At 41.9% G+C, this 23,659-nt stretch overlaps 1 protein-coding gene and 1 long non-coding RNA gene across 2 annotated transcripts; one reads left to right on the top strand and one right to left on the bottom strand.

Moving 5' to 3' along the window:
- Positions 1–93: 93 nt before the first annotated feature.
- Positions 94–23,590, bottom strand: LOC5513251 (multiple epidermal growth factor-like domains protein 11). The gene is made up of 21 exons (XM_048725546.1): positions 23,398–23,590; positions 23,059–23,157; positions 20,415–20,518; positions 20,215–20,310; positions 19,801–20,044; positions 19,427–19,547; positions 18,926–19,065; positions 18,565–18,795; positions 13,862–14,157; positions 13,486–13,555; positions 13,324–13,394; positions 12,914–13,036; positions 11,410–11,538; positions 10,590–10,718; positions 7,537–7,671; positions 3,921–4,055; positions 3,156–3,293; positions 2,336–2,461; positions 2,043–2,211; positions 1,666–1,700; positions 94–1,482 (listed from the first exon to the last, which is right to left on the bottom strand). Exons 1-21 carry the CDS (start codon positions 23,517–23,519, stop codon positions 560–562), a joined length of 3,636 nt encoding a protein of 1,211 aa, XP_048581503.1. The 5' UTR covers positions 23,520–23,590; the 3' UTR covers positions 94–559.
- Positions 10,714–11,348, top strand: LOC125561349. Its single transcript, XR_007307383.1, has 2 exons — positions 10,714–11,038; positions 11,289–11,348. It is a non-coding gene; the product is annotated as an uncharacterized LOC125561349 (long non-coding RNA).
- Positions 23,591–23,659: the final 69 nt, after the last annotated feature.

Raw genomic sequence — 23,659 nt, 5'->3', positions numbered from 1 at the left:
TTCCTGAAAAGTGAATGACGTTTGGGAGTTAATCTGCACATAAAACAAACGAGAATGTGGATAACTATTAATAATGACGCTGGTAACACGCCATACAAACCCACTGGTCGAAGCATGTATTTCACCTCGCTAATATACACATTGAATGTCTACTTATTATTTCAACCTAGTAGTATACTTATGTCTTGTTTACATTTGTTTATGCTGACTGAAAACCACACTAGAATTACATATACTCTATAAACATGTCACACCTCAAGCTGAGGGAAAGCGAAAGGGGAGTGGGTATTTGAACATTTTGGCAGAGAGGGAGAAGCTTAATGAGGGGGGGGGATAAACAGATGGGGAACTTTAAGTTGTGTGACGTGGTTCAACTTTTCGCTATCTTGAAATTGACTACCACCGTGAATTTCTCGACTCCAAGAAGTCCCTGGAAACGGAGTTGCGGAAGGTGCTGGCCAAAATGTTCCGTTTATTAGAGCGAAGGAGAGTAGCTGTTAGGTAAAACCTTGGTAAAGAACGTATACCTAACTTCTAGACAAAAAGATATGGCCTCTTTTCATGTGAATTTGAGATGGTGGGAGTCCTCATGGCCCAGCGCGCCGTACAACTTATTCATCATATAGAGATCCGAGTTATCAAATGCGACATTATCACGTGACCCACCACCGGCGGTATCTTGGCTAAATGGAATCTCATCCTCGGCTAGGTGAGCACCGTGAGGAGGGGGCCTCGGTTTGGAGTCGGTGCGTTTTCGTAGTTGTTTCGGCGGACCGTCGGATGGTGGCTGTTCGTTGTTTAGTTTAGCGTATAATGCAGGCGTTTGTTTCGTGAATGAGATTGAGCGTGGCTTGTGTTGAGGCATTTCTTCATAGAGGGGATTCATATTGGCAGAATCTTCTCCATAAGCGTCTTCGGAATTAGATTGTGGGCCATCATTACCATGACTACGTAACCCGTCGTCGTATATCGGGTTAAAGTCTGCAGTGGGTCCATCATCTTTTAGGGGCGTTGTGCTGCCGCAGTAGTCTGCTGGCAGGCCCTCGTATATGTTATTGGTGTTGCTATGGGAACCGGCATTGTTAAGCGGCGCCGAGGGTGATCCACCGCAAAAATCAGCAGGTAGACCTTCGTAGATATTATTACTGGCGGCGTCGTACGGCACACTGCTAGCGGTCGGGCTGCACTCGTACAAGGGATTCATGTCTTTCGGGTTGCTCTCGGCATCAATCGATACACCTTCGTAAAGCGGGTTATCCTGTTGCGCAATGACGTCCGTGGTAGTATCGTACAGCGGGTTGTCTGCTGCTTCCGATTGAGCATGCGTGCGAGCCGGCTCTTGTGTCACACAATGCGCATCTATGGTTCGACCGTAGTTAGGGTTGGAGACCGACTTCTGTGAGCCATGCTTGGTTACACTCTGCGGAACTGTATTGTCGTAAATGGGGTTCATGGCGACCTCGTCTTTTCTCTGCGGATCCTCTGCCAAAATAATAGAATTTCAGTTACTAACAAGAAAGTCATTAGGGTAAGTCAAAAGAACATGATGGTCTAGTGCATAAAGGCTATTTTTTGTCCAATCAAAATATAATTAATTCTAGGCGGATTAAATGTAATCAATTATAGGCACACTTAGGAGTGTGACGTGAAAATAAAGACACAAACCTTTTCTTGATCGGAGTAATTTACGCGAAGAAACGCTGTATAAAAAAGTCATATAAAAAGAAAGAAATTAATTGTCACAATTCAATAAATATGACCAGAATGGCAAAAGCATTATGTTCTATTTTATACAAGGGATAACATACATAGAAGCAAATGTGTGTGTGTGGGGGGGTGCTTAGTCATTGGAATCATATGGAAAAAAGATAGTATTGGAAGACCCTTCCATAAGAAATGGCCCACTTTTTGCCGGCCAAGGGGGCGGGGGGGGGGGGGGTGCGCGCGCACCCTGCGCACACCCCTGTGTTCTCGCCTGGGAGCTAAACAATACCATGGCACAGGTATAATACCTTACAGACGTCAAATGTGTTTGGGCTTACCTTTTAGGTCGTCCTGTAGGTGCGATGTGCTTACGGCGTAAATAGACCAGTATCAAAATAATAATTATCACTGTTATTCCAGCGATGATGCCAATAACGGCGAACATTGTAGCTTTGGATTTCGCGCCTTTCTGACTATCAATCTTGCCTTTGGGGGCGGCCGAGGGTTCTGATGATTAATTATAATAAGAGGGCTGCACGTTATAGTCGGATTGTCTGCCAACTACTTTAACTTGTAAAAAGTACAATACTTTTTAACAGCTTTAAAAAAAGGGGGTAAGATGGGTTCGTACCTTCCTCGCAATATTTGCCTGTAAAACCTCTTGTGCAGTTACATCCATTCGCGGGCTCACAGGTAGCATTGTTTTGACATGCACAGACTTCTAAACATCCTTCGCCGTAATAGCCATCCGGACACGCTAAGACAACAAAAACACGCTTATCTAACAAACATAAGCTAAGACAACAAATACACGCTCAGCTATAACCATAAGATATGACAAAAAACACCCTAAGACAACGAACACACGTTCAGCTAACAAACATTGGGTAATCAGATAAAATAAAAACGAATGGAAAATAGCTGACGCTTGTAACCTAATTCAAACAAACAACCTACGTCAATAAACACACTAAAATAAACGCTAAATCGATAGGTACAGGGAAACAAACAACGCCAAGTCGACAATCACAGGGCAAACAAACAATGCTTAAGTCAACAAATACACGACAAACAAACAATGCTTAAGTTAACAAATACACGACAAACAAACAATGCTTAAGTCAACAAATACACGACAAACAAACAAGGCTAAGTCAACAAATAGACGGCAAACAAACAACGCTTAATCAACAAATACACGGTCGCAAACAAAAAACGCTAAATCAACAAAAACACGGCATATAAACAACGCTATGTCAACAAATACACGGAATATAAACAACGATATGTCAACAAATACAAGGAATATAAACAACGCAAAGACAACAAATACATGGCATATAAACAATCCTAAATCAATAAATAAACGGGAAAGCAACAACGCCACGTCAACACACAAAAGACAGTGATTTGCATGTTTTTACCATTTAAACTTTAATTTCCAAACTTACTTTCATTGCACACACTACCTATGCGACCAGGCCGGCAGTAACACATGCCACTCACGTGATCGCATTTCTTTATCATATCGGGCAGCTCGCAAACGCATTTTCCAGCACAGTTCATACCAAAGTAGAGGTCTGGACATTCTAAAAGAGGACAACCAAACGGTGATATCAAGAGAAGTGTTACCAGTCGGGTTACAATGAAATCGGCATTGTCACCAGTTCAATTCGGGGGGGCCGACAGCCCGGGGGGACTCTCCAGAAAAGTAGACGGGGGTGCTCTACCTCCACCCGGGGGGGGGGGGGGGGCGACAGAAAAGAAGACGGGGGTGCTCTACCTCCACCCGGGGGGGCCGACAGAAACCTCAACCGCAAAGAGATAAAAGAGACATTAGAATCTTCGCTATTTAATAGGCCATCCGATCTACATTATCAGTCACATCCTCAAAAAAAAAAACATCCAATAGACAACGGGCTATAGGATAACTTTACTCCGAAATAATGTCTAATGTATTGTTAGCGTTGAATAAAGCACGTATTCCTACCTAAACCGGCTGTATTCCCTACGCGTTACCTCGTACAACTTTCAAACGACACGCTTTGTAACCACAGCCGCCTGGTAAATAAGTAACTCGACCTTACACTTTGTTTCACGGGTTAATGAAATACACGCTACTGTGATGCGATATTATTAACCGTTAAAAGTCGATATAATAATACCATCACCTTCCCCTCGGTGGAGTACCTCTAGAACTAGTTAACTGTACTTACTTATTTCACATCGCTGACCAGTGTAGCCTGGCATGCATTCGCAGGCTCCAGTCACGTGATCACAAATTGCTGAAGATTCCTCTACGCATGTGCAGCGGCTAGCACACTTTTCTCCAAACGCTCCCACCGGACAATCTGGCATAAACACGAGGGAAGATTTGTGTGGATAGCATTATACGCAAGCCTTTAAATATTTTTAAGATTTTTTGGGAGGGTGTGGATTTACAAAAACTGGACCAAACATATATCATTTCAATTTTCTCACTAAAAACGCAACCTATTAGAAAGGATGATTCTAAGACTATAATGTAATGCATTTTAACGTAACGTTTTGCGTCACTTTAAAATTTTAGGAATTTTGAAGGAATTTCTCTGAGGAATGCTTTCCTAAGAAAATTTGGACATTTTGAAAGGTTTGACGAGACTCTAGCATCGCACAAACTTTCGGACAATTTCTTTTATTACTTAAGCTGCCTGACCCTACCCCTGATTATAGTTTTTTCTTTCTTCATTTTTAACAGAACATGACACGTTACGCGCAAAATGTGAGCTTCACTGGTACGTAGTGTACCATTGCTTAGGTGTAATCTCGAGACTCAAATCTCGAGTTTTAAAAATGCTACGTGACCTCGTGCGTGATGGACAAAATACCTCAACTTAAAGATTGATTGACAAGTACAGTTAAACGGGCCTGTGACGGAAGACATAGTCGTGAAATGCGCAATTGATGAAGAAAGACGATTTCCGTAATAACCACACAAAGGTGTGCTCATCTTAAAAGCCAGTCGCTCGTCAAACCATGTGGGATAGACTTCTGGCCCTGAGCAGAAAACTTATCATGACTGGAACCTCAGGTTAGTAAATATTAATATTAGGCATTTTCTCCTGTATTTTAGATAATGTCTCATACATTCATACTGTATTTTCGGCTGCTAAAAGGCCACCTCACTGGCTACGCCCCTGCGTTATATGTATTTGTTACACGACTGCAAGTCTTGAATCATTAACCTACATCGTAGATCAGAGTAGTAAACTTGACCTACATCGTGAATCATAGAAGTAACCTTGACCTACATCGTAAATCATAGAAGTAAACTCGACCTACTTCGTGAATCTTAGAAGTAAACTTGACCTACTTCGTGAATCTTAGAAGTAAACTTGACCTACATCGTGAATCATAGAAGTAAACTTGACCTACATCGTGAATCATAGAAGTAAATTTGACCTACATCGTGAATCATAGAAGTATACTTGACCTACATCGTGAATCATAGAAGTATACTTGACCTACATCGCGAATCATAGAAGTAAACTTGACCTACATCGTGAATCTTAGAAGTAAACTTGACCTACATCGTGAATCATAGAAGTAACCTTGACTTACACCGTGAATCATAGAAGTAACTTTGACCTACATCGTGAATCATACGAGTAAACTTGACCTACACCGTGAATCATAGAAGTAACTTTGACCTACATCGTGAATCATAGAAGTAACTTTGACCTACATCGTGAATCATAGAAGTAAACTTGACCTACATCGCGAATCATAGAAGTAAACTTGACCTTCATCGCGAATCATAGAAGTAAACTTGACCTACATCGTGAATCTTAGAAGTAAACTCGACCTACATCGTGAATCAAAGAAGTAAACTTGACCTACTTCGTGAATCATAGAAGTAAACTTGACCTACATCGTGTATCAAAGAAGTAAACTTGACCTACATCGTGAATCAAAGAAGTAAACTTGACCTACTTCGTGAATCAAAGAAGTAAACTTGACCTACATCGTGAATCAAAGAAGTAAACTTGACCTACATCGTGAATCTTAGAAGTAAACTCGACCTACATCGTGAATCATAGAAGTATACTTGACCTACATCGTGAATCATAGAAGTAAACTTGACCTACATCGTGAATCATAGAAGTAAACTTGACCTACATCGTGAATCAAAGAAGTAAACTTGACTTACACCGTGAATCATAGAAGTAACTTTGACCTACATCGTGAATCATAGACGTAAACTTGACCTACATCGTGAATCATAGAAGTAAACTTGACTTACACCGTGAATCATAGAAGTAACTTTGACCTACATCGTGAATCATAGAAGTAAACTTGACTTACACCGTGAATCATAGAAATAACTTTGACCTACATCGTGAATCATAGAAGTAAACTTGACCTACTTCGTGAATCTTAGAAGTAAACTTGACCTACATCGTGAATCAAAGAAGTAAACTTGACTTACACCGTGAATCATAGAAGTAACTTTGACCTACATTGTGAATCATAGAAGTAAACTCGACCTATATCGTGAATCATAGAAGTAAACTCGACCTACATCGTGAATCAAAGAAGTAACCTTGACCTACATCGTGAATCATAGAAGTAAACTTGACCTACATCGTGAATCAAAGAAGTAAACTTGACCTACATAGTGAATCTTAGAAGTAACCTTGACCTACATCGTGAATCATAGAAGTAAACTTGACCTACATCGTGAATCATAGAAGTAAACTTGACCTACATCGTGAATCATAGAAGTAAACTTGACCTACATCGCGAATCATAGAAGTAAACTCGACCTACATCGTGAATCATTGAAGTAAACTTGACCTACATCGTGTATCATAGAAGTAAACTTGACCTACATCGCGAATCATAGAAGTAAACTTGACCTACATCGTGAATCATAGAAGTAACCTTGACCTACATCGTTAATCATAGAAGTAACCTTGACCTACATCGTGAATCTTAGAAGTGACTTTGACCTACATCGTTAATCATAGAAGTAACCTTGACCTACATCGTGAATCTTAGAAGTGACCTTGACCTACATCGTTAATCATAGAAGTAAACTTGACCTACATCGTGAATCTTAGAAGTGACCTTGACCTACATCGTGAATCATAGAAGTGACCTTGACCTACATCGTGAATCATAGAAGTGACCTTGACCTACATCGTGAATCATAGAAGTGACCTTGACCTACATCGTGAATCATAGAAGTGACTTTGACCTACATCGTGAATCTTAGAAGTAACCTTGACCTACATCGTGAATCTTAGAAGTGACTTTGACCTACATCGTGAATCTTAGAAGTAACCTTGACCTACATCGTGAATCTTAGAAGTGACCTTGACCTACATCGTTAATCATAGAAGTAACCTTGACCTACATCGTGAATCTTAGAAGTGACTTTGACCTACATCGTGAATCTTAGAAGTGACCTTGACCTACATCGTGAATCTTAGAAGTGACCTTGACCTACATCGTGAATCATAGAAGTAACCTTGACCTACATCGTGAATCTTAGAAGTAAACTTGACCTACTTCGTGAATCATAGAAGTAAACTTGACCTTCATCGCGAATCATAGAAGTAAACTCGACCTACATCGTGAATCTTAGAAGTGACTTTGACCTACATCGTGAATCTTAGAAGTGACTTTGACCTACATCGTGAATCATAGAAGTAACCTTGACCTACATCGTGAATCATAGAAGTAAACTTGACCTACATCGTGAATCTTAGAAGTGACTTTGACCTACATCGTGAATCATAGAAGTAACCTTGACCTACATCGTGAATAATAGAAGTGACCTTGACCTACATCGTGTACACTCTCTGCCTGTCCAACCAGCCTTGCAGTAGCATCTACCAGTCACGTGATCACAGGATTTAGTGTTGTCATCGTAACACTGACAGGCAGATTGACAACCGCGTCCATAGAAACTTTCATTGCACTCTAGAGGAAATGATCACAAGATCAACGTATAATGAACCTAATAAAGCCAAAGCTACATGGAATATGTAAATATATCTGTGGAATATGGGTGTAGTGCAAAGCCGTAACAGGCCACTTAAGATTGGGGGAAGGGGCACAATACAGAAACATTAAGAAAATTTTTGGGGCACAGCCATGCCCCTCCTGGTCATTCCCTTATAGCATCCAGTGCCCCACCCCCTGCTACGGTCCTGTAGTGTCGTTGCTGTGTTCACATACTTTGTGTTGGCATCTGTGGTGTACTATGTGTAGTTCTATTACTGTGTTGGCATCTGTGGTATACTATGTGTAGTTCTATTACTGTGTCGGCATCTGTGGTATACTATGTGTAGTTCAATTACTGTGTTGGCATCTGTGGTATACTATGTGTAGTTCTATTACTTGGCATCTGTGGTATACTATGTGTAATGCATTTACTGTGTTGGCATCTGTGGTATACTATGTGTAATGTCTATACTGTGATGGCATCTGTTGTATACTATGTGTAATGGTTTTACTGTGTTGGCATCTGTGGTATACTATGTGTAATGCTTTTACTGTGTGGGCATCTGTGGTATACTATTTGTAATGTTTTTACTGTGTTGGCATCTGTGGTATACTATGTGTAGTTCTATTACTGTGTTGGCATCTGTGGTATACTGTGTGTAATGCTTTTACTGTGTTGGCATCTGTAGTATACTATGTGTAGTTCTTTTACTGTGTTGCCATCTGTGGTATATTATGTGTTGTGCTCTTACTGTGTTCGCATCTGTGGTATACTGTGTGTAGTTCTATTACTGTGTTGGCATCTGTGGTATACTATGTGTAGTTCTATTACTGTGTCGGCATCTGTGGTATACTATGTGTAGTTCTATTACTTGGCATCTGTGGTATACTATGTGTAGTTCTATTACTGTGTTGGCATCTGTGGTATACTATGTGTAATGCTTTTACTGTGTTGGCATCTGTGGTATACTATGTGTAATGTCTATACTGTGATGGCATCTGTTGTATACTATGTGTAATGCTTTTACTGTGTTGGCATCTGTGGTATACTATGCGTAGTTCTATTACTGTGTTGGCATCTGTGGTATACTATGTGTAATGCTTTTACTGTGTTTGCATCTGTGGTATACTATGTGTAATGTCTATACTGTGATGGCATCTGTTGTATACTATGTGTAATGCTTTTACTGTGTTGGCATCTGTGGTATACTATGTGTAATGCTTTTACTGTGTTTGCATCTGTGGTATACTATGTGTAATGTCTATACTGTGCTGGCATCTGTGGTATACTATGTGTAATGCTTTTACTGTGTTGGCATCTGTGGTATACTATGTGTAATGCTTTTACTGTGTTTGCATCTGTGGTATACTATGTGTAATGTCTATACTGTGTTGGCATCTGTGGTATACTATGTGTAGTTCTATTACTGTGTTGGCATCTGTGGTATACTATGTGTAGTTCTATTACTGTGTTGGCATCTGTGGTATACTATGTGTAGTTCTATTACTGTGTTGGCATCTGTGGTATACTATGTGTAATGCTTTTACTGTGTTGGCATCTGTGGTATACTATGTGTTGTGCTCTTACTGTGTTGGCATCTGTGGTATACTATGTGTAGTTCTATTACTGTGTTGGCATCTGTGGTATACTATGTGTAGTTCTATTACTGTGTTGGCATCTGTGGTATACTATGTGTAATGTCTATACTGTGTTGGCATCTGTGGTATACTATGTGTAATGTCTATACTGTGCTGGCATCTGTGGTATACTATGTGTTGTGCTCTTACTGTTCGCATCTGTGGTATACTATGTGTAATGTCTATACTGTGCTGGCATCTGTGGTATACTATGTGTTGTGCTCTTACTGTTCGCATCTGTGGTATACTATGTGTAATGCTTTTACTGTGCTGGCATCTGTGGTATATTATTGGTAGTTCTATTACTGTGTTGGCATCTGTGGTATACTATGCGTAGTTCTATTACTGTGTTGGCATCTGTGGTATACTATGTATAATGCTTTTACTGTGTTGGCATCTGTGGTATACTATGTATAATGCTTTTACTGTGCTGGCATCTGTGGTATACTATGCGTAGTTCTTTTACTGTGTTGGCATCTGTGGTATATTATGTGTAGTTCAATTTCTGTGTTGGCATCTGTGTTATACTATGTGTAATGCTTTTACTGTGTTGGCATCTGTGGTATACTATGTATAATGCTTTTACTGTGTTGGCATCTGTGGTATATTATGTGTAGTTCTATTACTGTGTTGGCATCTGTGGTATACTATGTGTAATGCTTTTACTGTGTTGGCATCTGTGGTATACTATGTGTAATGTCTATACTGTGTTGGCATCTGTGGTATACTATGTGTAATGTCTATACTGTGCTGGCATCTGTGGTATACTATGTGTTGTGCTCTTACTGTTCGCATCTGTGGTATACTATGTGTAATGTCTATACTGTGCTGGCATCTGTGGTATACTATGTGTTGTGCTCTTACTGTTCGCATCTGTGGTATACTATGTGTTGTGCTCTTACTGTTCGCATCTGTGGTATACTATGTGTTGTGCTCTTACTGTTCGCATCTGTGGTATACTATGTGTAATGTCTATACTGTGTTGGCATCTGTGGTATACTGTGTGTTGTGCTCTTACTGTTCGCATCTGTGGTATACTATGTGTAGTTCTCTTACTGTGCTGGCATCTGTGGTATACTATGTGTAGTTCTCTTACTGTGTTGGCATCTGTGGTATACTATGTGTTGTGCTCTTACTGTGCTGGCATCTGTGGTATACTATGTGTAGTTCTCTTACTGTGTTGGCATCTGTGGTATACTATGTGTAGTTCTCTTACTGTGCTGGCATCTGTGGTATACTATGTGTTGTGCTCTTACTGTGTTGGCACCGTTCTCCCTCCCAGCCTGGCGAGCAGTCGCATTTGCCAGTCATGTGATCACACGACGAGTCATGCTCGCAGTTACATGTGCTGTTACAGTTCATGCCATAATTACCCAACGGGCATCCTGTGGAAAGGAAAGCAACTCATTCACGACATATTTCTTACGGACATGTCACGACTCGACTGATGCAACTGGATGACGATTTGACGACTACTACGAGTGACTTGGCTGGCTATTTTTACTATGGATTACTAGGGATGGCCATTGGGGATTATCTCTTATCAATTTGGGTGATTACATTATAGACGATCGTTAAGCTATTTGATGTAAACGAGATGGCGGAGTGCAAAATAAGCGCGAAGAGAATAAGAAAAAGAAGAATTTCGTGGCCGCCATGTTGGTACGCCTGTGAGATAACCGTTGCTGGCTATGGATAATCAGGGGTGAGTATGGATGACCAGGGGTGAGTATGGATGACCATAGGTGACTATGGATGATCATGGATGACTATGGATGACCATTTGTGACTATGGATGACCATTTGTGACTATGGATGACTATTTGTGACTATGGATGATCAGGGGTGACTTTGGATGATTAGGGGTGACTGTGGATGATCAGGGGTGACTATGGATCATCATGGGTGACTGGCTATAATAACTATGAGTGACAATGGGAAACATTATTTTTCAGGATTGCATCTTCGAGCAAGGCAGAGCTTGTCTTAATAATATCCTTTGTCGAAGACAACTATTAAAGAATACAAGAGCTATGCTCACACATATAGCACACACTGCGATAAGCAATAACTCACCTTCACCACATACAGCGCCAATCCAACCCGCACTGCACCTACATAAGCCAGTCACGTGATCACACTTCCCTCCGTTCTTGCAAATGCATTTCTGCTTGCATTCGTAACCATACATCCCTGGTACACACTCTGCAAAGGGTTTACAATACAAATACCAATAGTCCGTAATCACACTATTGAGTACGATAACTCATCTGGGATGGGTTTCCTTTCGCACGGATCTGTTACTGTGGTTTCCAATCTTTTGCCGACGATTTCTGACTTTTCACAATGCTTTGCGGTCCCAATTCTAATCTCGCCAGGGACGGATCCAAGATTTCAAGATGGGGGGTGGATAATGGCCGGATGGACGGCTTCTTTTGATCCAGTGGTTTTTGGTAGGTCACATGGATCTAACAATACTTTTTCCTTTACCGGATTTGCCGCGTCAGTACCTGCCTTCTCTCAAAATTGCGCAAAATTGGGCAAAATTGGGAATTTTGTTTTCAAAGTGACTTTTTGATTTTTTTTACTCAAAAAGGGGTGGGGTGGATATCCACCCAATCCACACCCCCCCCTGTATCCGCCCGTACTCGCATCGTTGAGCTAGAGAGCAAGCACAACTTGACAGTTGCTTGTATTTTTTATATAAAATATACAGCTATTAGCATATTGGAAGAGTGCCCTAGGACATCAGTAAGTCTATTTGGGCATAATTGAGTGCTGTGTTATTGATGTTTGCAAGCAAAGATGGATTCATTGGGTATTTTTTCTTGTTTGGCTTTGCCCGGATAAGAAAGTAATTTTACAATGAATCACCACAACTCTCCTAAAATGCTGTCTTTTCTGAAACTAAATCGATTCCAAAATTGTTAACACTGCTATTCTGGGTCTGTTTGACCTGGAATTGATTGACTTTGGGGTAAAGAAATGTATTTTTTGCGGGAAAGGCGTGTTGACTGACCCTCCCCTCGTATATTCTTTTGTGGGTATCCCAGAATGCTTCGCAATCTGTGATAGAAACAAGATGGTTCCAGAAGCCTTCGGAATAGAAAACTGGGTTTTGAGGCCATGGAAATGGACCAGGAGTATCAGAATAAAGGTATCTATTTGTGCTTGAGTTTTGTTTACTGGTCTCTTTCCCTTGTGTAGTATTTTGTTGAGCGTTTTGTTTGAGGGCCAATTCTGCTGTTTTTCCTTCTTCGATTTGAGATTTGTCAAAGAACCTGAGCTATTATTTGGCTGAAGAGTAGTGGCCATCACCTTGGATGGATGCACACCTTCAAGACAATTTATCCCTTATACTGTTGCCTGAGTATCTTGATCTTGTTATGTTTATTTTGCATTTATGAATTTTTTGGGGTTGTGGGTACTTCTCACGGCCGGTACAAGTCGGTTGAGGGCTCAATGGGTTAAATGAATATGATGATTATATTTGTTCGTCTGATACAGATAAAGGTAAAAACAAAAACTCCCTTTTGAATCATGAAAACGGTTACCATGGGGACGGGTGTATGTCACTTACGCGTGCATGTTGGGCGCTCGTATCCATGGGGACAGTTGCAAACACCGGTGACAACATCACAATAGTTGTTATTACAGCTGCAAGTCTTCTCACACTTATTTCCGTATTTACCCGGAGAGCATTCTACAAATAACAACAGAAGTGCGTGCGTTGACCAATAATATGTTGCGCACCCCTCCCCCCTCGCTATCCTTCCCCCCCTCTCTCTATCTCTTTCTCTCTCCCTCCTCTCAATCCCATCTCTACGGGTAGAAAGAAGGTCTGCTATAAATGACATATGCTCTTTTTTATCATTGTATCATGTCACTGAGTAGCTGAGGAGATGATCCCGTGAAGGAATGATGTATTTTTTTTATTAATAAAAGAATTATGTATTTTGAACCCTCGCTTGAAAACGGTTCGATACTTACTGATGCTCTGCTCACATCCCTGTCCCGTGAACCCGTCCTTACAAAAGCACTTCCCGGAAAGTCCATGGCACCTACAAATGTCATTGATACAACCATTAACGTCAAGTTGGAATACAGTAAAAAAAATCACATGAGCAAATCTCCAGAGGCAAGACTACGAACCTTTCCGACTGAGTTTGATTGCACCGACAAGAATTTGAACATTTTACTCCAAACGTCCAATCACTACATTCTAAAGACAAAAAAGTAACAAAAAAGGCGTTAGAGAAATATTTCTCGACTAAGTAATACGTCTGTCGTACACTTATTTTCGAGTATGGACGTTAAGAAAACATCAACGAAAATTCAACGCTACAACAAAATGATTTTATCTCTTGATAATAAATTTTACTTCATTATTCTATGTCCATACTTTTTTCTGATACATTTGTCGCAAGTTTGACCAACACATGTATTGTCCTCCCCCATGTTTTCTGGAAAAGGACAGCTATTCAAATATCTTACGTTTTGTTCTAGAAGTAAATCGCATGATACGTACTCAAATCACATGCTTCTCCCTGCCATTCGCCCACACACGTACATTTCCCATCAACAGGGTCACATGAAGCCATGTTTTGACACAGACATTTTGATTGGCAGTTTTCACCATAGTAACCAGCAGGGCAAGGGTTACCACAATCGATGCCAGTCCACCCTGGCTTACATTGACAGGTGCCATCGATTTTATCACAAGTAGCGTTCTTTTGACACTTGCAGTGCGCGGTGCAGGCTGGACCGTAGGTACCGTCGGGGCACTCGGCTCCACAATCTTCTCCATAGAAACCAGACTGACATCTAGCGAAGGTTCAATGAATAAATAAATAAATGAAAGGGTTACACGTGTCTCTCTTATTACACATGTACTTACAGACACTTTCCAGTGAAAGGGTTACACGTGTCTCTCTTATTACACGTGTACTTACAGACACTTTCCAGTGAAAGGGTTACACGTGTCTCTCTTATTACACATGTACTTACAGACACTTTTCAGTGAAAGGGTTACACGTGTCTCTCTTTTAACACGTGTACTTACAGACACTTTCCAGTGAAAGGGTTACACGTGTCTCTCTTATTACACGTGTACTTACAGACACTTTCCAGTAAAAGAGTTCCACGTGTCTTTCTTATTACATGTGTACTTACAGACACTTTCCGGTGAAAGGGTTACACGTGTCTTTCTTATTACACGTGTACTTACAGACACTTTCCGGTGAAAGGGTTACACGTTTCTCTCTTATAACACGTGTACTTACAGACACTTTCCAGTGAAAGGGTTACACGTGTCTCTCTTGTTACACGTGTACTTACAGACAATTTCCAGTGAAAGGGTTACACGCGTCTCTCTTATTACACGTGTACTTACACAGACACTTTCCGGTGAAAGGGTTACACGCGTCTCTCTTATTAACGTGTACTTACAGACACTTTCCAGTGAAAGGGTGTTCCACGTGTCTTTCTTATTACACGTGTACTTACAGACACTTTCCAGTGAAAGAGTTCCACGTGTCTTTCTTATTACACGTGTACTTACAGACACTTTCCAGTGAAAGAGTTCCACGTGTCTTTCTTATTACACGTGTACTTACAGACACTTTCCAGAAAAAGAGTTCCACGTGTCTTTCTTATTACACGTGTACTTACAGACACTTTCCAGTGAAAGAGTTCCACGTGTCTTTCTTATTACACGTGTACTTACAGACACTTTCCAGTGAAAGAGTTCCACGTGTCTTTCTTATTACACGTGTACTTACAGACACTTTCCAGAAAAAGAGTTCCACGTGTCTTTCTTATTACACGTGTACTTACAGACACTTTCCAGTGAAAGAGTTCCACGTGTCTTTCTTATTATACGTGTACTTACAGACACTTTCCGGTGAAAGGGTTCCACGTGTCTTTCTTATTACACGTGTACTTACAGACACTTTCCGGTGAAAGGGTTCCGCGTGTCTCTCTTACTACACGTGTACTTACAAACACTTTCCAGTGAAAAGGTTACACGTGTCTCTCTTATTACACGTGTACTTACAGACACTTTCCAGTGAAAGGGTTACACGTGTCTCTCTTATTACACGTGTACTTACAGACACTTACCGGTGAAAGGGTTACACGTTTCTCTCTTGTTACACGTGTGCTTACAGACACTTTCCAGTGAAAGGGTTCCACGTGTCTCTCTTATTACACGTGTGCTTACAGACAATTTCCAGTGAAAGAGTTCCACGTGTCTTTCTTATTACACGTGTACTTACAGACACTTTCCGGTGAAAGGGTTCCGCGTGTCTCTCTTACTACACGTGTACTTACAAACACTTTCCAGTGAAAAGGTTACACGTGTCTCTCTTATTACACGTGTACTTACAGACACTTTCCGGTGAAAGGGTTCCACGTGTCTTTCTTATTACACGTGTACTTACAGACACTTTTCGGTGAAAGGGTTACACGTGTCTTTCTTATTACACGTGTACTTACAGACACTTTCCAGTGAAAGGGTTACACGTGTCTCTCTTTTAACACGTGTACTTACAGACACTTTCAAGTGAAAGGGTTACACGTGTCTCTTTTATTACACGTGTACTTACAGACACTTTCCAGTAAAAGAGTTCCACGTGTCTTTCTTATTACACGTGTACTTACAGACACTTTCCGGTGAAAGGGTTACACGTGTCTTTCTTATTACACGTGTACTTACAGACACTTTCCGGTGAAAGGGTTACACGTTTCTCTCTTATAACACGTGTACTTACAGACACTTTCCAGTGAAAGGGTTACACGTGTCTCTCTTGTTACACGTGTACTTACAGACAATTTCCAGTGAAAGGGTTACACGCGTCTCTCTTATTACACGTGTACTTACAGAAACTTTCCGGTGAAAGGGTTACACGCGTCTCTCTTATTACACGTGTACTTACAGACACTTTCCAGTGAAAGGGTGTTCCACGTGTCTTTCTTATTACACGTGTACTTACAGACACTTTCCAGTGAAAGAGTTCCCCACGTGTCTTTCTTACTACACGTGTACTTACAAACACTTTCCAGTGAAAAGGTTACACGTGTCTCTCTTATTACACGTGTACTTACAGACACTTTCCAGTGAAAGGGTTACACGTGTCTCTCTTATTACACGTGTACTTGCAGACACTTTCCGGTGAAAGGGTTACACGTTTCTCTCTTGTTACACGTGTGCTTACAGACACTTTCCAGTGAAAGGGTTACACGTGTCTTTCTTATTACACGTGTACTTACAGACACTTTCCAGTGAAAGAGTTCCACGTGTCTTTCTTATTACACGTGTACTTACAGACACTTTCCGGTGAAAGGGTTCCGCGTGTCTCTCTTACTACACGTGTACTTACAAACACTTTCCAGTGAAAAGGTTACACGTGTCTCTCTTATTACACGTGTACTTACAGACACTTTCCGGTGAAAGGGTTCCACGTGTCTTTCTTATTACACGTGTACTTACAGACACTTTCCGGTGAAAGGGTTCCACGTGTCTTTCTTATTACACGTGTACTTACAGACACTTTCCGGTGAAAGGGTTCCACGTGTCTTTCTTATTACACGTGTACTTACAGACACTTTCCAGTGAAAGAGTTCCACGTGTCTTTCTTATTACACGTGTACTTACATACACTTTCCGGTGAAAGAGTTCCACGTGTCTTTCTTATTACACGTGTATTTACAGACACTTTCCGGTGAAAGGGTTCCACGTGTCTTTCTTATTACACGTGTACTTACAGACACTTTCCGGTGAAAGGGTTATACGTGTCTTTCTTATTACACGTGTACTTACAGACACTTTCCGGTGAAAGGGTTACACGTGTCTTTCTTATTACACGTGTACTTACAGACACTTTCCAGTGAAAAGGTTACACGTGTCTCTCTTATTACACGTGTACTTACAGACACTTTCCGGTGAAAGGGTTCCACGTGTCTTTCTTATTACACGTGTACTTACAGACACTTTCCGGTGAAAGGGTTCCACGTGTCTTTCTTATTACAAGTGTACTTACAGACACTTTCCGGTGAAAGGGTTCCACGTGTCTTTCTTATTACACGTGTACTTACAAACACTTTCCGGTGAAAGGGTTACACGTGTCTCTCTTATTACACGTGTACTTACAGACACTTTCCAGTGAAAGAGTTCCACGTGTCTTTCTTATTACACGTGTACTTACAGACACTTTCCGGTGAAAGGGTTCCACGTGTCTTTCTTATTACAAGTGTACTTACAGACACTTTCCGGTGAAAGGGTTCCACGTGTCTTTCTTATTACACGTGTACTTACAAACACTTTCCGGTGAATGGGTTCCACGTGTCTTTCTTATTACACGTGTACTTACAGACACTTTCCGGTGAAAGGGTTCCACGTGTCTTTCTTATTACAAGTGTACTTACAGACACTTTCCGGTGAAAGGGTTCCACGTGTCTTTCTTATTACACGTGTACTTACAAACACTTTCCGGTGAAAGGGTTCCACGTGTCTTTCTTATTACACGTGTACTTACAGACACTTTCCAGTGAAAGAGTTCCACGTGTCTTTCTTATTACACGTGTACTTACATACACTTTCCGGTGAAAGAGTTCCACGTGTCTTTCTTATTACACGTGTATTTACAGACACTTTCCGGTGAAAGGGTTCCACGTGTCTTTCTTATTACACGTGTACTTACAGACACTTTCCGGTGAAAGGGTTACACGTGTCTTTCTTATTACACGTGTACTTACAGACACTTTCCGGTGAAAGGGTTACACGTGTCTTTCTTATTACACGTGTACTTACAGACACTTTCCAGTGAAAGGGTTACACGCGTCTCTCTTATTACACGTGTACTTACAGACACTTTCCAGTAAAAGGGTTACACGTGTCTCTCTTGTTACACGTGTGCTTACAGACACTTTCCAGTGAAAGGGTTACACGTGTCTCTCTTGTTACACGTGTACTTACAGACACTTTCCGGTAAAAGGGTTACACGTGTGTCTCTTATTACACGTGTACTTACAGAAACTTTCCGGTGAAAGGGTTCCACGTGTCTCTCTTATTACACGTGTGCTTACAGACAATTTCCAGTGAAAGGGTTACACGTGTACTTACAGACACTTTCCGGTGAAAGGGTTACACGTGTCTCTCTTGTTACACGTGTACTTACAGACACTTTCCGGTGAAAGGGTTACACGTGTCTTTCTTATTACACATGTACTTACAGACACTTTCCGGTGAAAGGGTTACACGTGCCCCACTCGGTACAGTTACAGTGCTGCCTGCAGTCCACACCGCCAGAATCTCCGGCGCACTGTTTCTCACATCGATCCCCCGTAAAGCCAGACGTGCAGTTACACTGACCGGTGAAAGGTGAACACGTAGCATTATTCTTACAGTCACACGTGCCTTGGCAACCGACGCCCCACCTTCCCTGACTACATGTAATGTCACAGCTAGAATGTACAACATAAAGAGGTTAGGTGTGGTGTGAGTAATAACTGGAAATATGGAAACGAAAACGAGCTCTGAACAGATAATAAATAGTGGATGATTGTACCATGCACTGAAGGTGCGAAAACTTACTTTTCTCCAGTCCATCCCGTCTGACAGGAACATGTGCCGTTCACAGGATCACACGTCGCTCCGTGCTGGCAGTTGGAGCATTTCTTCGAACACCCATAGCCATAGTACCCTTTGGGACATCGAGTGTTGCATATCTCCCCCTGGTGATGAAATACACACGCGCAGATAAGACGGGCCTCACATAACACTCGGGCAGATAAGATAGGCCTCACATGACACACGTGCAGATAAGACGGGCCTCACATGACACACGTGCAGATAAGACGAGCCTCACATGACACACGTGCAGATAAGACGGGCCTCACATGACACACGGGCAGGTAAGACGGGCCTCACATGACACACGTGCAGATAAGACGGGCCTCACATGACACACGTGCAGATAAGACGGGCCTCACATTACACAGGGGCAGATAAGACGGGCCTCACATGACACACGTGCAGATAATACGGGCCTCACATGACACACGTGCAGATAAGACGATGAAAGTGAGCGCTTACTTTCCACCCCGCAGTACAGTTACACGTGCCATTTACGTGATCACAGACTGCTCCGTTCATGCAAGAGCATTTGTTAATACATTCTTGGCCAAAAGTACCAGCTGGACACTTGGCCTCACACCTGGACAATAAGAACAGCATTATTTCAAGCGAAGGAAGGTCATTTAAGCTTTATTCGCAGTTCACTTGTTTCCCATGAAAGAATGCAAAAAAAAAAAAAATGCTCGCGTGATTAGTTGATCTTTCTCACTGGACAATAAGAACAGCATTATTTCAAGCGAAGGAAGGTCATTTAAGCTTTATTCGCAGTTCACTTGTTTCCCATGAAAGAATGCAAAAAAAAAATGCTCGCGTGATAAGTTGATCTTTCTCACCTTTCTCCCGTATACCCTGGCGCACACGTGCAGTTACCAGTCACGTGATTACACGAAGCTCCATTAAGACACTGGCATGCCTTTTTGCAGTTACCATAGTAACCAGGATCACATGGTCTCTCGCAGTGCACTCCTTGCCAGCCCATGGCGCATGCGCAGCTCCCGTTATGCGCGAGACACTTTGCGTTGTTTTGGCATTCGCAGTCATGCGTACAGTGTGGACCCCATTTGTTTGACGGGCACTCTGTAGCAAAATCATTTGTGAGGTCCAGAGGCAGACGCTACGACAAATTATCTTTACACAATACCACAACCAAACGATATTTCACGTAAAGCAATAATAATTTGTATCGCATTTCTAGCATTTTAGAATGTGACAAAGTAGCATTCACGTGGGGTGCACTTAGGACTCACCTCTATCGCATTTGGGACCGTAGTACCCTGGGTCACACCCACAAAACTCTGGCATAGTGCACTTTCCATGGATACACTTTTTTGTTTGGCAGATTGCTGCAAAAAAAAAGGGAAATTGAAAACATTTACGCCTTCAGGAAAAGAAAGAGCGCCTTTAAACCAAAAATCAGGCAGAAGCGCGAATATAACATATTATTTACCGAGAGTACACTGGTCACCCTGTGGTTCCCAGCCCGAGCAGCACTGGTACTCAGCTTTGTAAGCTTGTTTGTATGCATCTCTGTACTTTGTTCCATATCGGGTCCTGAAACAAAGAGATTAACACTGATTCCGGTGATACCGGCCCTTGGCTGCCAAAATGTGGCCGGAGATTTAACTTTCCCTACGCGCTAACGACCCAAAAACGACGCGCTACGTAACCGCTCCCGCTTCAACGCGTGATGTAAAATTATAAATCGAACATTGGTGTAACCTCCTTCCTTGTATTAACGTTCTTGTTATCGGGTTTTTTTTTGTTTATGTCCTTTTTTATCGATATGCGTTACTATCTAGGAACATTGGTCAAATACTGGTGCTTCTGGTTGTGGCAAGAAGGGGGGGGGATGGGGAACGAGTATGATATATGATATATATGTTTCAATTGATTTATTTTAAGCTTTGCTATTTCTGTTTACTTTCCTTTAGTCTTTGTCAATATCACTTTGGATGTTTATCGTTATTGCATCCTGAGCTCTTCAGCCCTAGTTTACAGCTAAACGGGGTATAAAATACTTCAGAGGGGAGCTTTATCGGACACACTCAGTGAGCTCACATGGCAAGCATTTGAACGCATCTGCATCATACTGTGGAGCTCTATCGAACACCCTCAGTGAGCTTACATGGCAAGCATTTGAACGCATCTGCATCAATACTATGGAGCTTTATCAAACACCCTCAGTGAGCTTACATGGCAAGCATTTGAACGCCCCTGCATCAATACTGTGGAGCTTTATCAAACACCCTCAGTGAGCTTACATGGCAAGCATTTGAACGCATCTGCATCCATACTGGGGAGCTCTATCGAACACCCTCAGTGAGCTTACATGGCAAGCATTTGAACGCCTCTGCATCAATACTATGGAGCTTTATCAAACACCCTCAGTGAGCTTACATGGCAAGCATTTGAACGCATCTGCATCCATACTGGGGAGCTCTATCGAACACCCTCAGTGAGCTTACATGGCAAGCATTTGAACGCCCCTGCATCAATACTGTGGAGCTTTATCAAACACCCTCAGTGAGCTTACATGGCAAGCATTTGAACGCATCTGCATCCATACTGGGGAGCTTTATCAAACACCCTCAGTGAGCTTACATGGCAAGCATTTGAACGCATCTGCATCCATACTGGGGAGCTCTATCGAACACCCTCAGTGAGCTTACATGGAAAGCATTTGAACGCCTCTGCATCAATACTGTGGAGCTTTATCAAACACCCTCAGTGAGCTTACATGGCAAGCATTTGAACGCATCTGCAGCATCCATACTGGGGAGCTCTATCGAACACCCTCAGTGAGCTTACATGGCAAGCATTTGAACGCCTCTGCATCAATACTATGGAGCTTTATCAAACACCCTCAGTGAGCTTACATGGCAAGCATTTGAACGCATCTGCATCCATACTGGGGAGCTCTATCGAACACCCTCAGTGAGCTTACATGGCAAGCATTTGAACGCCCCTGCATCAATACTGTGGAGCTCTATCAAACACCCTCAGTGAGCTTACATGGCAAGCATTTGAACGCCCCTGCATCAATACTGTGGAGCTTTATCAAACACCCTCAGTGAGCTTACATGGCAAGCATTTGAACGCATCTGCATCCATACTGGGGAGCTCTATCGAACACCCTCAGTGAGCTTACATGGCAAGCATTTGAACGCCTCTGCATCAATACTATGGAGCTTTATCAAACACCCTCAGTGAGCTTACATGGCAAGCATTTGAACGCATCTGCATCCATACTGGGGAGCTTTATCGAACACCCTCAGTGAGCTTACATTGCAAGCATTTGAACGCATCTGCATCAATACTGTGGAGCTTTGAGAAAAAAGTCGAAATGCGGTATTGATGTAGAGAGCAACCATTCTTTGTTTCTCCATATATTCTCTGTACTGTACGCTCCACTTGTGCGCATACACAACCATGTGACAGGGCCAAAAGCCAATGAAAGAGTTCTGCCTTTGAAGTTCGCCCGTTTCATAACCAGTCTTTGCTTACAACTATGTTCAAGGCTAGAAGTTGAAGTGCAATTATAAGTTATTGTTTTTTTATGGGCAACACTTGTGGATATGTGTACGAGTTCAATTAGTTTTCACGACTTTTTGTGTCAACTTTGCACGTCTCTCGCGTTAAGGAGAAACGTCTTTGCCTGGGATACGTGTACATGCAGAGAGTACAACCACTTTTTATCAAAAGATGTCAAGTCTAAAGATCGTAATAAATAGTCTTTACAAAAATATTTAGTGTAGGGGATCTGGAAAAACTTTTTAGACATAGGGGGAGGGGGGGAATGGATCAGTATACCTCTAAGCCCTGTATTAAAGTATTAAAAGAATGTACTTTGAAAAGACTCATTTTGCCAAGATCACAGTAAGATCATCAAGGTATAGCCTGAATATCTAACGATTTTATTTTCTCTAAATTTTGAGAGGAAAAATTAAAACTATCCTTTCCGGTATATACTTCATAGGGAACGAAAAAATGGCTTTCATATTCAGTGTAATCATGGTATTTATAAGCGAAATGAGGGTCCGTAATGACATGGCTGGAGATGCTGCCCACCATCACCCGCATCAGTCACATACCTGTAGCGAGTGCATCGCCCCCAGCCCCAGAAACCACAGCTTGTGGTGTATCGCTCCCTCCACGAGTACTGGTATGACTGTTGGTACTTCGTTGAAAAGCTGCATAAAGAATGGTTACCCCGCTATTAGCATAGATAGAAATGCCATCAAAAATATCCTTAACAGAAAGAGTACGGGACTTGATTTGTGGTTCTTTTTGTTTTGTTTTGAACGATTAGCAAATGCCGGTATTTCGCTTGTTCGTGGTGTTTCAGTGTGCTGACTGTGTACGGGTGCAGGAATAGCTCTGCTATTACACAATTGTATAAACAAAGGTTTGACGGAAGCGCGATATCATACCTTACTGATCTAGAGCAAACATTCTTGCCACTAGGACTGAGGGACTCCACCGAGCAGATTACTAGAATCGCGACAGCACAAGCGACACGAGAAGCTGTCGTAAGGAAACGCTTAGACGGCATATCAAGCGGTCTCTACAGAGCAGCGAGTAGAAACCTTAGAGTCACTTGATTCAACAGAACCCGGAAAAAGATCAGGGATCAGGCGACGTTAAACATTAACCATCACATATCATGTGTCATTGTCTTGTCTGCTCTAGAAC

Source organism: Nematostella vectensis, chromosome 3, assembly GCF_932526225.1.
Source record: "Nematostella vectensis chromosome 3, jaNemVect1.1, whole genome shotgun sequence".
Lineage (NCBI taxonomy): Eukaryota > Metazoa > Cnidaria > Anthozoa > Actiniaria > Edwardsiidae > Nematostella > Nematostella vectensis.
The sequence above is the reverse complement of the archived record's forward strand: the minus strand, read 5'-3'. Positions and strand labels throughout refer to the sequence as shown.

Coding starts and splice junctions, on each gene's coding strand:
- LOC5513251 (XM_048725546.1), bottom strand. CDS start 23,519: ATGCCGTCTAAGCGTTTCCTTACGACAGCTTCTCGTGTCGCTTGTGCT. Junction 14,158..18,564: donor CCTTTCACCGGAAAGTGTCT/GTAAGTACATGT, acceptor AACCTTCGCTAG/ATGTCAGTCTGGTTTCTATG. Junction 7,672..10,589: donor GGGAGAACGGTGCCAACACA/GTAAGAGCACAA, acceptor CATTTCCTCTAG/AGTGCAATGAAAGTTTCTAT.